The sequence below is a fragment of the Alligator sinensis genome, unplaced genomic scaffold (assembly GCF_000455745.1).
Source record: "Alligator sinensis unplaced genomic scaffold, ASM45574v1 scaffold187_1, whole genome shotgun sequence".
NCBI lineage: Eukaryota > Metazoa > Chordata > Crocodylia > Alligatoridae > Alligator > Alligator sinensis.
The window spans coordinates 4,921,831-4,935,530 of record NW_005841861.1 but is presented as its reverse complement, the minus strand read 5'-3'; the positions used below and the strand labels follow the sequence as shown (position 1 = coordinate 4,935,530).

The 13,700-nt window shown below is 42.0% G+C and overlaps 1 protein-coding gene across 1 annotated transcript in view; it reads right to left on the bottom strand.

Moving 5' to 3' along the window:
• Positions 1–6: 6 nt before the first annotated feature.
• The window catches only part of MOGAT1 (monoacylglycerol O-acyltransferase 1), a gene marked incomplete at its 5' end in the record, with an annotated part of 19,143 nt that continues 5,449 nt past the window's right edge, over positions 7–13,700 (bottom strand). Inside the window, 3 exons of the mRNA XM_006016540.2 lie at positions 7–1,202; positions 5,006–5,205; positions 10,827–11,001. Coding sequence (XP_006016602.1) covers positions 1,048–1,202; positions 5,006–5,205; positions 10,827–11,001 — 530 coding nt within the window. The remainder of the gene's footprint in view (positions 1,203–5,005; positions 5,206–10,826; positions 11,002–13,700) is intronic.

Sequence of the window (13,700 nt, the reverse complement as noted above, 5' to 3'; positions counted from 1 at the left end):
GCAGGAATAAAATTTCACACTCTGACTCCCAGTCCTTTGGTCTAGCTTCTGGACTACATCTTCCTTGGTGTAGAACTGAACTGAACTGAACAAGACTGTGTATTAAGGATGTTTGCCCTAAGAGAGTCTTCCAATAATTTGTAAAATGAAGTCTGTAGGAGGAAGGGTGGAAAGGAAATCAAAGATCCCTCCTGGTCTCTGAAGCAGATTGTCTCCCATGTAGTACAATGCTTGCCATTTCCTGAGAACAGAACTTCTAAAATACAGCAACTTTTTCTGGGAAACCCATGACCCAAAATGTAGTCTCTACTGGAAAAAAAAAAAAAGTTATCTAGATCTCTCCCCCACCACCCAATACATGCACACACACACACACACCTCCCTCCACAAAACCCTGTCAACCCTCTCAGATGAGATGAACCTGTTGTATAGTAGCTTATAGGCTGAGAACACCATTTTGAAAAAGAGCAACCACAAACTGTCCCCATGTTTGTGTATTTGCATTTGGTTCCTGATGACCATTCACTTGAAATACACAGCTTTTCCTTCAGAGGCTAGCACATGTACTTCTTGATATTCAGAAAGCAACTTGATGCCACACTGAAAAGAACTTTGGTTAATGCCCCAACATCAAGATATTCCTTTGGTAATGCATCAGGAACAAAGCAGCTGAAGTTAAGGGCCCAGTTTGTTAGCATCATTGTTGAGCTCATTTTGGTGCAGCTCCATCAGTCAAGAGGCTTAGGTGATCTGGTGCTGAACATCTGTATCCCATCTACAATGATGTTCTTACCCGCATAGCATCTAAGCCAATGGTAGGAAAAGTACCAACAACTTTGCCTGCAGATGAACCTATAGGGACCACTCGCATCTGATGGGATGCAGGATCAGACCCCAAATGAATTAGGGTGTTTTCCATGACTAAAAATGAGAGAATATCCACTAATCCCATCCTAATGGACACACATACAACACGCACAGGGTAGTCTTATACAAGAACAATTACAGAGGCAACTTTCCTTTGACCTAGATTCCCTGAGTTTTCAGTTATTCAAAGACAAGAGTTTCATGCTGTGGGATCCCGTATTTTCCTTTGTGCTCTTCAAATAATGTTTTTAGTTCTTGCAAGTAGGTCTGATGCAGCTGTTCAATCTCTTCAGCTGTAGGATTCGAGCTCTGTTTCACAGCAATGGGGCTCCCCACTGCAAACAAATATGAAAGGAATGATGTCAGTGACAATGGCATCTGTTTATTACAGGTAAGTGTACTGCCATGACAGGGAAGAGTGAGCCGCATGATAGATGAAGAGATCACAGAACTACAGCTTTCCTCATCTGTAGACATTTTGATCCCAATCCACACCCTCATAACACACCATGATTTCCACCCGCTCTCAGCCCCCCATTTGGTGGCAGGGAGATGAGAAATCTTTTTTTCCCTCCACACACAAACTCCATTTGCTCAAATTGCTACTTTCCTTCACCTTATATAGTCCCCAAAACCTATATAAAAATGGCTATAAGATACTACTCTTGATTTGGCATTAAGGCAAACCCCTACAAAGCTGGTCTATTTCAAGTTTAAGAGAACTGCTTATTTTGTACTAGTCATACATTCTCTATGGGTCTGATCCTACTCTGCCTTGTACACAGATATAAAAGTATGACATGAGTTGTATCAGGTGCAAGATAAGCATAACATATCAGAGGGAAGAGCCAGTGGACTGCAGTAGAGTTTCAGTTAATTTGCACCATGGTGAAAAGAGAACCAGGCCTTTTGACTTTGTTTTTCTGGTGGCTTTGACCTGTGGCCAAAGAACATACTTCTTTCCTGATCCTGCTCCCATTGAATGGGCACCGAGACTGTAAGTTAGACCTGATCTCCTGTGGAAGGCTTGTTTATTGGTAAGAGCATTGAGCAGCCTGTCTTTGGTGGCAGTGTTGATAGCTATTGTGCTCTGTATTAAGTTACCTATCTCAGTGCTGGGGCATTTCTGCATAGGCATTCTGAGTTGCAGCAGCATAGCTTGGGGCCTAAAAGGCCTCCAGAGTCAGTCCAGGTGCACAACCAAGAAATAAGCCCCGCTAGCTCCAGGCATACCTGAAGAAGTCACAGATTTGGCAGCACAGAGAGCTCAGAAGCAGCCCTGAGAGTACACCACATGCTTGGAGGCTTTGCATCCTATGGGGCATGTGCCGAGGACCAGTCCCAAGAACTGAGGTGTGCTCCTGAGCACTCTTGCCAAGTTAGCAGATGGAGTCATTTGTGGGCTTCTCTTTCCTGGACTTGTTCTAGAGGCTTGCTGTATAGACATAGGGCCCTGGCATGCATTACATTTAGGGTGAAGTAAAGTGTTAATCATGCCATAAATAGTAAGCCAGCCACACATTAAAGCTTATTTATGGTGTAATATACCAAACAAGCCATAAAGATATTCCACATCCAAATAAGCCAAAGTGTGTTACACATTGTATCATGCCTTAAATGGAATGTGGTGTGTCCAGGCTGACCCATGATAGATCCCAATGCTCATCTGAGCATAAAGACCTGGCATTGGCAAACCTAGGGCCTGGGATGTATCCATCTCCTACCTGATCAATGGGATTAGGCTGTGGGCAACATCAGGTCTTGGACCAGATCTCCTGTCTAATACTTGGAGCAGATGTAAGGGGTGCCAGGGGCCCACCATCAGGGAGCATCTCTTTGATCTCAGGCTCGGTGAACCCTGAACCTTTAAAAAACAATCATGCAGCTGGGGGTCCTGCTGCATGCCCACTTTACTAAATTTAGTAAAGTGCCATAGAAGGAACAGCTGGGGATCTGAGAGCTTTATTCCACAGCTGCAGGTGCCCCTTCACCATGTGGGGTACAGACAACTGGGAAAAAGGAAACTTCTGCATGGTGAGCTCTAGAGTGTTGCTGAGGCAGCTTCCCCAGACTTCCCTGCCAGGAACTTTAAACCCTACACCTGGCACCTCTGGCTAGGCTATCCAACACAGGGGATCAGAGGCTCCTAGGAGTGTAGAGGAAACATTTTGACTCCCCTGTCCCTGGGTGTGGGGTTTTGATAATGCACATATGGCATGGTAGGAGACACAAATTGTTGGGGTCAAGAATCATATCTCATTGCTCCAATAAATGAACATGTGCCAGGGACTATATTTTATGATGGATCATTGCAACATGGTCTGTGCTTAAGAGAATGAAGTAGCATGCCTTCTGCTGTACCCAGAAACAAATGCCAACAGCATCAAGAACGCTGAGCTTCTTACTGACTTCTTAAATCAGTAAAAAACTAGTAGGTTTGAAGGAATAGATAATAATAATAATAATAATAATAATAATAATAATAATAATAAATAGGTTTAAAGGAAAAGAACAGTACAAATCAGAGCCTTTTACACCATGCTGTATGTTCTGTACTTGGACAGCATTAAGTAAATTACAGGATTAAATATTTTCTAATACTCTGTTATAAACAAACCAACCAACCAACCCACCCACCCAGCAGGAAGCAAAAATTTAAAAACAAGTTTGAATGGGAACTTGCAGAACAAGAAATCATGCACAGACTGAATTAAGGTTTAAATAGGGCCTATGGATTCCTCTCTCATTACCTGGATTAGCTTTGGTGACCATTTCATTCTTTGCTTGTATGCGTCTCCCAATGATCCTCCCCTCTATTCTTCACACCTTTTGCATTCAAATCACTCACTCCACTTCATACACTGCTCTGTGCTGTTCTTTCACAGTATCTGATGAGGTGAATTCAAATTCACAAAAGCTTGTGCTAACTATTTAGTCTATCAGGTACATATCTACCCTGCCTTCTGCCTGACTTCAGACTAACATGGCTAACTACTTTTCCTTGTGCAACAGACTATCCTTGTCCTTACAGAAACTATCAAGACAAAAAAAGGGGAATGTGGCTTGCAACAAAGACATTCTTGGCTCTAAAAGTTTGTAAAGATGCTGTCATCCTGCCATGCAGCTGTGTACTCGAGTGTTCCCATGTAAGGAGGCAGGGAAGGAACCTTCTCATTTGTACCTTTTAAAATTTAAATGCATCAATTTTTCCTCTCTCTCAAAATAAACCGTATACAATATGCACAAATTTTTGGTAAGCTTAGCACCCTGTTTTGGGTGTTAGTTAACATTTTCAAAATCGGAGCTTATTTAGTGCAATAGCACACAAAGTGGTAACGTTACTAAAAAAAGGTTTTATTTGAAAAGTACTTAACTTTTTTGGTTGAAACAAATTTAGAGTGTTTGTTTTTTAAATGGAAGATCTCCTGGCTTATTAGATTCTGCTAACCTGTCATAAAGGTTGTTTGACTGAGGTTTGAAAAAATTAATTCTACTGTTACTTAGGGGCTAGTCTGAGGCCATAAAACACCTAGAGAAAATACACATTGAGGTCCCAAAGCCACCAGGCCTATAGAATTTACAAGTTATCACCTTGCTTCTTTGGTCCAGCAGGAGAAAAGTCATCATCTCACTGAATTGGAACACCATGAAATACATGTTGATTGTATATCATGAGAACCTCCTACCCAAATTAAATTCAGGGTTTTAAATATATTTGTGGGATATGAAATAGACCACACAAAATACAGACTAGCAGGCTTCAACTAGAGGCATGAAATCTCATTGTACTAACCATGCTTCATTTAAAATATACAGTTGCCAACTACTGCCTTAGGAGAACTCACAGCATGACTGAGCTTTAAAGGGTGTCATTCTCAGTAGCAGCCACTCCAAAAGCAGAGTTCAGCTACCCCTTACTTTTTCTGACTATTTTTATTTTCCCTTCCTCCACAGGAAAACAGGATAAAAGATACCAGGAAAGATATTTATTTCAAAGCTCACACATTTGTCTTTAGAAGAACAGCAACCAATTCTTTCTGTTAAAGCAGATTTGTGAAGGAATACAAATTATTGAATTTAACCACAAACACATATCAAAGCATCCACACAAGAATAAGGCAATTGCCAAGGAACTTACCAACTGTGTGAATAGGTTTCCTGTAAGGTATCAAGCCAAAACTGTACTGAAAGATTCCTCTGGCATGAAACAGTGGTAAAGCAAACCCCATCACTTTCTGCATTCTACTTTGTAAGTTTCTGAGCCATGATCCTTTGGGGTTTGCAACTTGTTTAAACAGTTCATTTTCTCCAAACGAAAATACTGGGACCAGATGAGCCCTTGTAAAAATGGATAAAAATTAAAACAATGCAACACCGACAGGCATGATTTACAACTCGCATCCACAGCATGATAAATTTTTCACATAAAAAAAAAAAAAATGCAGAAAATATCACTGGGAGTGATAACATTCAGTGTATGTGTTATGCATTCATGCCTTCACTGAAACATAGCTTTTAGGATGAGTGCATTATATTCAGTTTAACAGAAAAAAAAACAAAAAAACCCCAACCTGGATGGCTGGAGACAGTCTGATCTTCATCTGCTTTTCAGTTGGCATAGCCAATGCAATTTCTGAGCACCAGCAAAAACAATTGCTAAAGGCATCTTAAGGCAATGGAAGAAAAACAAAACAACCTTCTTTGGCTTGGGGGAAGGCACCCACCTCTCTCTGAATTTTAACAGGATTTGGATGTTTAACTCCCTGTAGTTCCCTTGAAAAATTCCAGCCGTAATCTTCTAACAGTAGATGCCAAATCCTGCCTGCAGAAGACACTTTAGAGCAGTAGGGGGGGGGCAGCCTTATTGACAGACATGCCACAGGTTAAGCCCCACACTTTCCCCAAGTGCCACTCTGATCCCCTTCCCTTGCTTGATTTGCTGCTCTGCTTTCTGCTCCCTGCCCTATCTGCCACTCTGCCTCCTGGTCCCTCCTTAAACCTGACATGTGCAACACCCACAGACTGCCTAAACAATATGTGGCACTTAAGCTGCACGTTGGCAACCCCACTATATACAATTCAGCTACATCACTTCATATGATTTTGTTTTGTTCCTGAATGGGGTCCAAGACCAACAAGGGGTTGAATATCTTCATCTAAGGTCTAATGTTATCGGAGTGAAATGCCAGCCAGGGGTTTAAATAAGGATTTTGCACAGCTAAGATCTCAATCTGGTGAATTTACATGGTTGCTGAATAAGCAGAACACCACTAAAATACTGCCTTATAAAATTAAAAAAACAAAACAAAACAAAACAAACAAACAAAAAAACACAACCCCCCCCCAACAAGAACAAAATCTCAGAATGATCTTAAGTTTTTTTTTTTCCTTCAAAAGATTCATACCTCTCAGTTTTCTTAAGCTAGATTCCTAAATGATCTTTAAGTATCCTAGGCATGTTCCATCATATGCCATGTTTGACGGTATCTTTATGGCACATGATTTAAAAAGGAGTAGTATTTCTACATTACTCAAGGTGACAATTTCATACCTGTTTTCATGACATCAGGAAAGCTAATCTTACTGAAGCAAGGGTGAAGTTGGCTGACATGTAACACAAGCATGAATTGCTTATGCAAAGCACACAACTTTCTTGGTTGATAAAATCTTGGGATTTACAAGACCCATCTTCCTTGCTCCTATTTGAATTTGCTATCCTGAATGGCATCTTCAAACCTAAAACTGTGAAGCTGCTTCCTTTTATCCATGACACTACTGTGTCATACAATTACCCTTGAAGGAAACAACTGGAGGTTCTGTAAACAGTGAGGATTTATAGGATACCAAGTTTTTGCTAGGTCATTGATGAGGAACAGGACAAATCTTGTGTGATAGCATTTCTGAATATACTCTAGAATAATCCCAGATTTGTTTTCTTCTTTGACGCACAGACGTTTGCAAGACTTGCTGTAAAAGACTGCCATACAGAAATGAGTAACATGGAGTTTTGGTTGTGAAACTCAGAAGAAGCTAGTTTATCTATTAGTCATATATCATTATGGTTTCTCATTCTGTATCTAGATTTTGTATGATCTGAAGTAGCCTGCCTCCAGGGGAACTTCTGTCAAATAATCGCATTTTTTCAGTGCTTAAAGGATCTGATCCATTTCCCTGGACCTTGTCAAACCTCATGCTCCAAGCCGAACAAGTGTTAAAATCAGCATAGTGTTGTTTGGTTTAGTGGAACAGTCACACAGCAAGGCAAAAAACCTGCTCTGACAATCCTTCACCTGCATAGCTGTGACTTGCCACTAGAGGCTTGGCAAGCAGAGACAGGACTAGGAGGAGGACCTGCTTACTGCTCCTGCTGGGCAGAGAGTAGGCTCACCACTGTGTCAGTTGCAGCAAGACCAGAGAGACCTGTGGAAAACAGCTTCTCTGGGGCTCTCTGGTTTGGCCAAAACTGGCACAGCAGCTCTGCACTGAGAGTGGGGCCGTCAGGCTTAAGCCCTGGCGGCCCTGCTCTCAGCATGGAGCTGCCCTTCCCCAGGGCTCTGTGGTCTCAGAGCTGTGGCAGCTCCATGCTGAGAGTAGGGTTGCCAGTGATGGCCCCACACAGCACAGAGCTGTTATCAGGTTCAGCAAGACAAGAGAGTCCTGGGGGAAGCAGCTCTCTGGTCTCCCTGAACTGACACAGCAATTCAGGACTCCCAGAAAACAGCAAACGAGCTGGTGCCCTGCACATGTGTGTGTGTGTGTGGGGGGGAAATAGGAGAAGATTCCTCCCCCTAGCTTTCTGGTCTCTAGGAGACCCAGGCTCTGCTCCAGACAGGTAGAGTGCCCCTGGCTCCATGCATGGGTGGAGGGGATCTCCTTCTCCCTCTCCATGCTTGCTGCAGCCCTGGAGTCACTTGCTCTGCCGAGCAGAAGCAGCAAGCGGGTCCCCTTCCCCCAACATGTGCAGGGAGCTGGGGATACCCTGCCCTGCCACAGCAGCCTGGGTCTCCTGGGCAGCAGCAAGCAGGGGATGGGGGAATTCCCCCTGTGCTTGATGCTTCCTGGCAGACCAAGGCTGCGCTGTGGCCAGGCAAGGTATCCATGGCACCCTGCACTTGTGCAGGGAAGGATGAGGTAGGATCCTCTTGCTCTGCCTGGCACAGGGGGTGAGCTCCAGAGGAAAAAGATGAATTGGGCCCCTGGGAGTTCAAGTGGCACACAGCCAGCCAGCAGCTCACCCCTGTGAGCTACTGCCAGCTGGGCTCACCAGGTGCTGCCTGAGCTCTGAGGGGCCTGAGCTTTTTTTCTCTCCAGAGTTCACCCTCCATGCCACGGCCAGCAGGAACAGAGCCTGTCTGAGTGGCAGTGGGAGGCACTGCAGTCACCAAGTGCTCTGGGGCTGCCTCTGCCCAATGTCCCTTGGGGGGAGAGGTTCTGTGCCTTGCCCCGCTACACCCTGGCATCCCCACTTGCCAAGTCAGGAGGGACCACTGCATTCTGGGATACTAGAAGGCTTCAACTTGAGTGGCATACCTGTGAGAAGTGACCAGATGGTAATGAAACAGGAACAAAATTATGCAGATTGGAGATAGTCCTGCCACTCCAAGGCAGGGTTTTCTCCAACTTTAAAACAAATAATGAGAGTTTTAAGCAACTTAAAAAAGGTGTTAATGTGCAGCCAGTCCAGGGTTAAGTAGTTCAGACACCACCTAAAATTACCATGCAACCAGCCTCCCCTTCCATGAAAAGACATTATCACATGAACGGGAGTTCAATAGGAGAGTAGACTTTGGCTCTTTATACAGAAGGAAAGAAAAAGCAAAGAAATTGGTAATGAGCAAGTTCTAGGCAAGAAGACTAAAACTCAGGCAAAAAGTTGGCTTGGGATCAGTTTAGGGTCACCTAGAGCTAATTTGGTGGTTTTGTGCCAGTTAGATCCAGTCTTACTGCAGAGGTAGGTTTATACCAGTAACAGAAACAGACATTTTTTTAATGACACAAAGGTAATCTAACTGCCTTAGAGAGAATAAATTAATATTAATGAGTAGATGGCATATCAGGCACATCCAAATCTCACATAAAACTGGTAGATATATCTCTATTTAGCAAGCTTTAAGTGTGGCAAGGTGATCAGGGGGGCAAAAAAACAAAACAAAACAAAACAAAAAAAGCCAGGCCCATCTCAGAATCTTTGCTCATCAGCCTTGAACTCCTATTCCTGCTAAATTTTCTGTCTGCAGATTAACCAAGATCAGCACTTCTTTGCAAGCTAGTTAATAAGTTATTTGCCATAACAGGTCAGCCACTGGTTTTTTGATTTTTGAAGCTTTAGAACTTCAATAAAATGAAGATCAATGTATGTTTTAGGTATTAAATTATTCTTTATTTTATTTAGATTTATGATCCATGCAAGAATGTAACCATTTTCTTATTATGCACACTTTGCATTGTTTTATCATTAGTATACTGCTTGTAATTTAATTTTCCTTTAATTTACTTTAAGAGCACTTGATTTTGCTGAGAGGGGCTCCTTAAACCTTCCTAGGACACCTGTTGGACATCAACAGCTAGGGCATGTACTCAATAGAAGTGGGAGAGAAGGCATTGAATCCATAGGCCTCCAAAGGAAAAAAAAAAAAAAAGAGAGAAAAGTGCATCCCAGGCCCCTCACATTCTTTAGTATTTGAACCCCTTTGAAAAGCACTTGCTGAAAAGCTATTTGGGTAGCCGAATTCATCTGGCAAAAAAGTGAAACTGCAGCATCTTGTGAGGAATTGTACATTCCAAACACTGCACAATATAAAGCCCAAACCAAATTTAACCATGGAAATATTAAAAGTAGTAAAGCTTGAGGGAATACCTTGCTATATAATACCAATTAAACAAGTTAAAATATTAAACATAAAAGTAAACAAACAGTACTGTATTAAACAAAAACGTTTAAGAGGGGAACAGTTTGTTATACCATACCAATAATTATAAATTAGTTCAAAAGTGTTGTTCTTTGTATATCAGAATGTTCTGTATTCAAATTACTGGGACAATGTACAAAGGAAGGAGCCACCACCGCCTCTTCCTGTATTGAAGAGAGACTGCATTTTGCGAGAAGCAACACATCAGTGTGTGTTAGGTATGCTCCGAGAATGCCTACTATTCTACTTATTTTTATGCAAAACCCTCTATAGGAAGTCATGCAAAAGTCTTTATGTTGTGAACAAAACACATAACAGATTATTGCACAGCATTTTTGCTTATGTGTTTGGTAAATCAGGGTTTCTATCATATATCCCCTAAAATGAAGACATCCCACTGAAGAAAGAAAAATGCTCTTGTCCCTTTACAGGGGTGTAGGTTGTAGCCATGTTGGTCTAAGGACATAGGCAGTCAAGATTCTTTGGGTGAATCTGATATCTTTTATTAGACCAACTTAAATACTTAAATAGTCGTAAAAAAAAAATTAAAAAAAAATATATATTTTAGCAAGCTTTTGGGTTTAAAAACCCTTCATCAGGCTGAGGAAGTCTCTGCAGTTGGTACGTGCTCTTTCTGGATGGAATGAATAGTAAAGAAGCCAGACGCTGTGATGACTTCAGGATATGGGTCAGCAGAACTGCTATTGACTAATCTGAAAATGCAAGTGATTCAGCAACAATCAAAAAACTGGAAAATGTTGCTACATACTGTTTCATTTTTTTACTACTGTGGTTTACAAGTCAGATGAGGATGCGTCTACCTCCATCTACTGCTTCTGAATTATTTCTGAAAATGAGATGAAAAGGGATTTCACAACTTCCCCTACATTGCTACATCAGAGAGGATAGCAATATCAGGACTGACTCTTCGAACATCTGTATCTAATGTCAATGCACAAATAACCCTTTCAGATTTGGCAGCTGTACTGAATCAGTGCTTCATTTTGAAAGAAATGCTGTCCCACCCAACAATTTGAATGGGAAACCTACCCACACTTCAAAGCCATCTTGATAAAACCTTTCCTTTTGAGGATGCTCAGATTTAAACTTCCAGGATGTGCGTTCAAAGACTCTTCTGCACCTCCAATCACAATCACTGAGATGTTTCCACCGCCACCTTTCTTCAACACATAAGAGCCGCTCTTCATGGATGCCGAAACCAGTCCTTAGGGAGGAACATTTTAAAAGTGACTAAGTAGATCCTTTACTGGAAGTACCAAGATAAATTTTTAGCTCCCTCTCTCCTTTTTTGTTTGTGGAATATTCTTCTTTGTTTTTGTTTCCAATGGTTGAGGCACAAATCATCATAAAAGAGAGCTGGGACCTTTTCCTGGCTCTACAACAGATTTTTTTATTTGACTGATTAAGTGCCCAGAGCCCATTTCTTCATGTATGCAGAGGACTAAATTCTGTTTGCCCACCATGAAGAAATTGAGAGAACCTCAGGGACAGGAGTCCAAATAACAGAGATGATATTGCTTTTGCAGCAATATATTGATATATATATTTTTCCTGACATGCTAGAATGAGGAATCATAAGACTTCAGTCACAATGGACAGAATCTATCAGCTGAAGCTAAACTCAGGCCAGATGAGAAGGTTAACTGAGAAACAAATGCATATAGACAAATGCACAGGGGATATAGAAATAAGCTTAATACAAGCAGGGCCCATGTCTTTAGTTGAAGCTTTTCAAACAGGGGTCCACAGTACCATGGGATCTCTTTCATTGCTATAAAACAATAACTCCACTGAGGTCCATGGAATGACAGTACAAGAAGGAACAGAATCAATCCAGTTAAACTATATCTAGCTATTGTATGTCCAAATACCCTAACCAGTGTCACCCAGTCTGTGCTGTCCAGACCATTACTTGAGCTACATGGATACTCTATGTAATCTCTCCCTTTCTCTGCTGGTACTGTTTTTCTCCTTGTTCTCCCACTTAGGCCTTTCACAGCAGTCTAAGTCTTGGTAAACCTGGACTGAATTTGGCCTTTTGGAAAATAATCAAAGAAATTATAAAAGGAATAGAGCAATCAGATCATCAACTCTACCCATGCCTGGATTCTCTTATTCTTTATTTACTAGTTAAGCTATTTTAGATTAATTAAAAAAAAAATCCATCATCATGCAGGGTTCAAATGCAACTTTTACTTCTTGAAAAGCTGGTATTGAAAGCTTTTTCTTTTGTACTCAAATAGTTGACACTTACCTTTTCTCCTAGCAAGGAAGTTAAAATAAACTTCAAGGAAACAGTAATTTTGACTGAAATGTTACTTTAGGGACTAAGTACCAAGAGAAATGTTTTGCCAGCAGACACTGACTTAACATCCCAAGGAGCATTGTAAAGGCCTAATATGATGTAGGTGGTCAGACCAGATAGTCATAATGGTCTCTTCGGGCTATAACATCTATACCTTTGCTCTCAGGATTCTGCCACTGTCAGTTTTTGCTCATGTTCAAATTACTTCTCACTTAGTTCCTATGGGCTACAGTAGCAAAGCCATGTGGAAATCCACTGTTCTACTGAGCTATATTTAGACTCTAGACAACATTCTGTCAGGTCAAATATGTTCATCTTCCATCACTGCCAATCCCATAACCATGAAAGCACAATGACAATCCACAGGAAAGTCATATTTGGTTGCAGGGGATTCCTTTGTGATCTTAAGCTATTGTCATAAGTGTGGTAATATTTTGCTATACTACATATCAGGCATGTTTCTCTTCTCAAAATAATTAGCACAAATTTGGAAAACGGCATTTGTTACCTCAATTATCTCAGCATTTCAGTTACGTCCTTTTAGTAAAGAGGCAATTGAAGCATGGTTAGATGGAGTTACTGCCTTAAAAAAAAAAAAATCACAGTTCTTGTCAGAACTGTCACAACCCAAAGTTGTGATTTTTGTTTTTGTGCGCGCTTTGGCACTGCTAAGTTATTTTCCCGCTAAATTGCAGCTTCTTTGCACGGTGGAGCTTTCTGCTGTAAAGGAGAACCCCGGTGCAAGGGAGAATTTCCCGCCAATTTGTAGCTTTCTTTGCATGGTGCATTTCTTTTTGCATCTAAGAAATGCTCGGTGCAAAGAGTTCCCGCCATTTATATGATAATTCGAGCCCCATTATTGGATTGAGTTAAATTATTCACACGTGGCGGCTAGTGATTGGCTTGCTAGCCGTATAAGAAGCTTGAGTGGTTTCCGCCCAAGTTGGAGGACTCCACAAACATCAGGAGGAGGAGACTTCATGTCTTGTGAAGATCTCTAAGCGCTGCGGAGCCTATTGGACCCAGCGCATTTAAAGCGGGCAACAGGGGTCTGATCAGCCTCTAGCCTCTCCCCGTCACCGAGCGCAATCCTCGACGTATCCTTCTTCCCTGTGCACAAAAAGATCCATGGAGCCTAGCAAACTTCGTGTGAGTCTATTCAGAGCTCTTTGGTTCGAGTAATTTCTTCGGTTGGTGCGACGGGCTCGCGGTTTAGAGCCTCCAACCGGACGGGCTAGAAGAGTGTTCACGGGAAGGAACTCTAGTCCACCTCTCATCTTTTCTATCTGTAACCGCAACTCAAGCAAGTTTTCCAGCCTACGCTGCGACCATCTTCGGTGTAAGTAAATAATCTTTAAATCAACCATTATGCGTCCGTGCCTAATTCTAGCGTGTCGCCCGTTCTCTCCGACCCCGTGTGCCCGGGCTGCTGGCCACAGCCCGCGCAGAGCACAAAAAGGGCCCGGATCGCTCCCGGCCCGCGCAAGAACCAGGAATGCAACATAGCTCTCTAATGTCCTCGTCCACTGCCCTGTCACCTGTCCTAGAGCATTTTACCTCAATTATAGTAACTCCATGGACTTAAACTATAGTGAGGA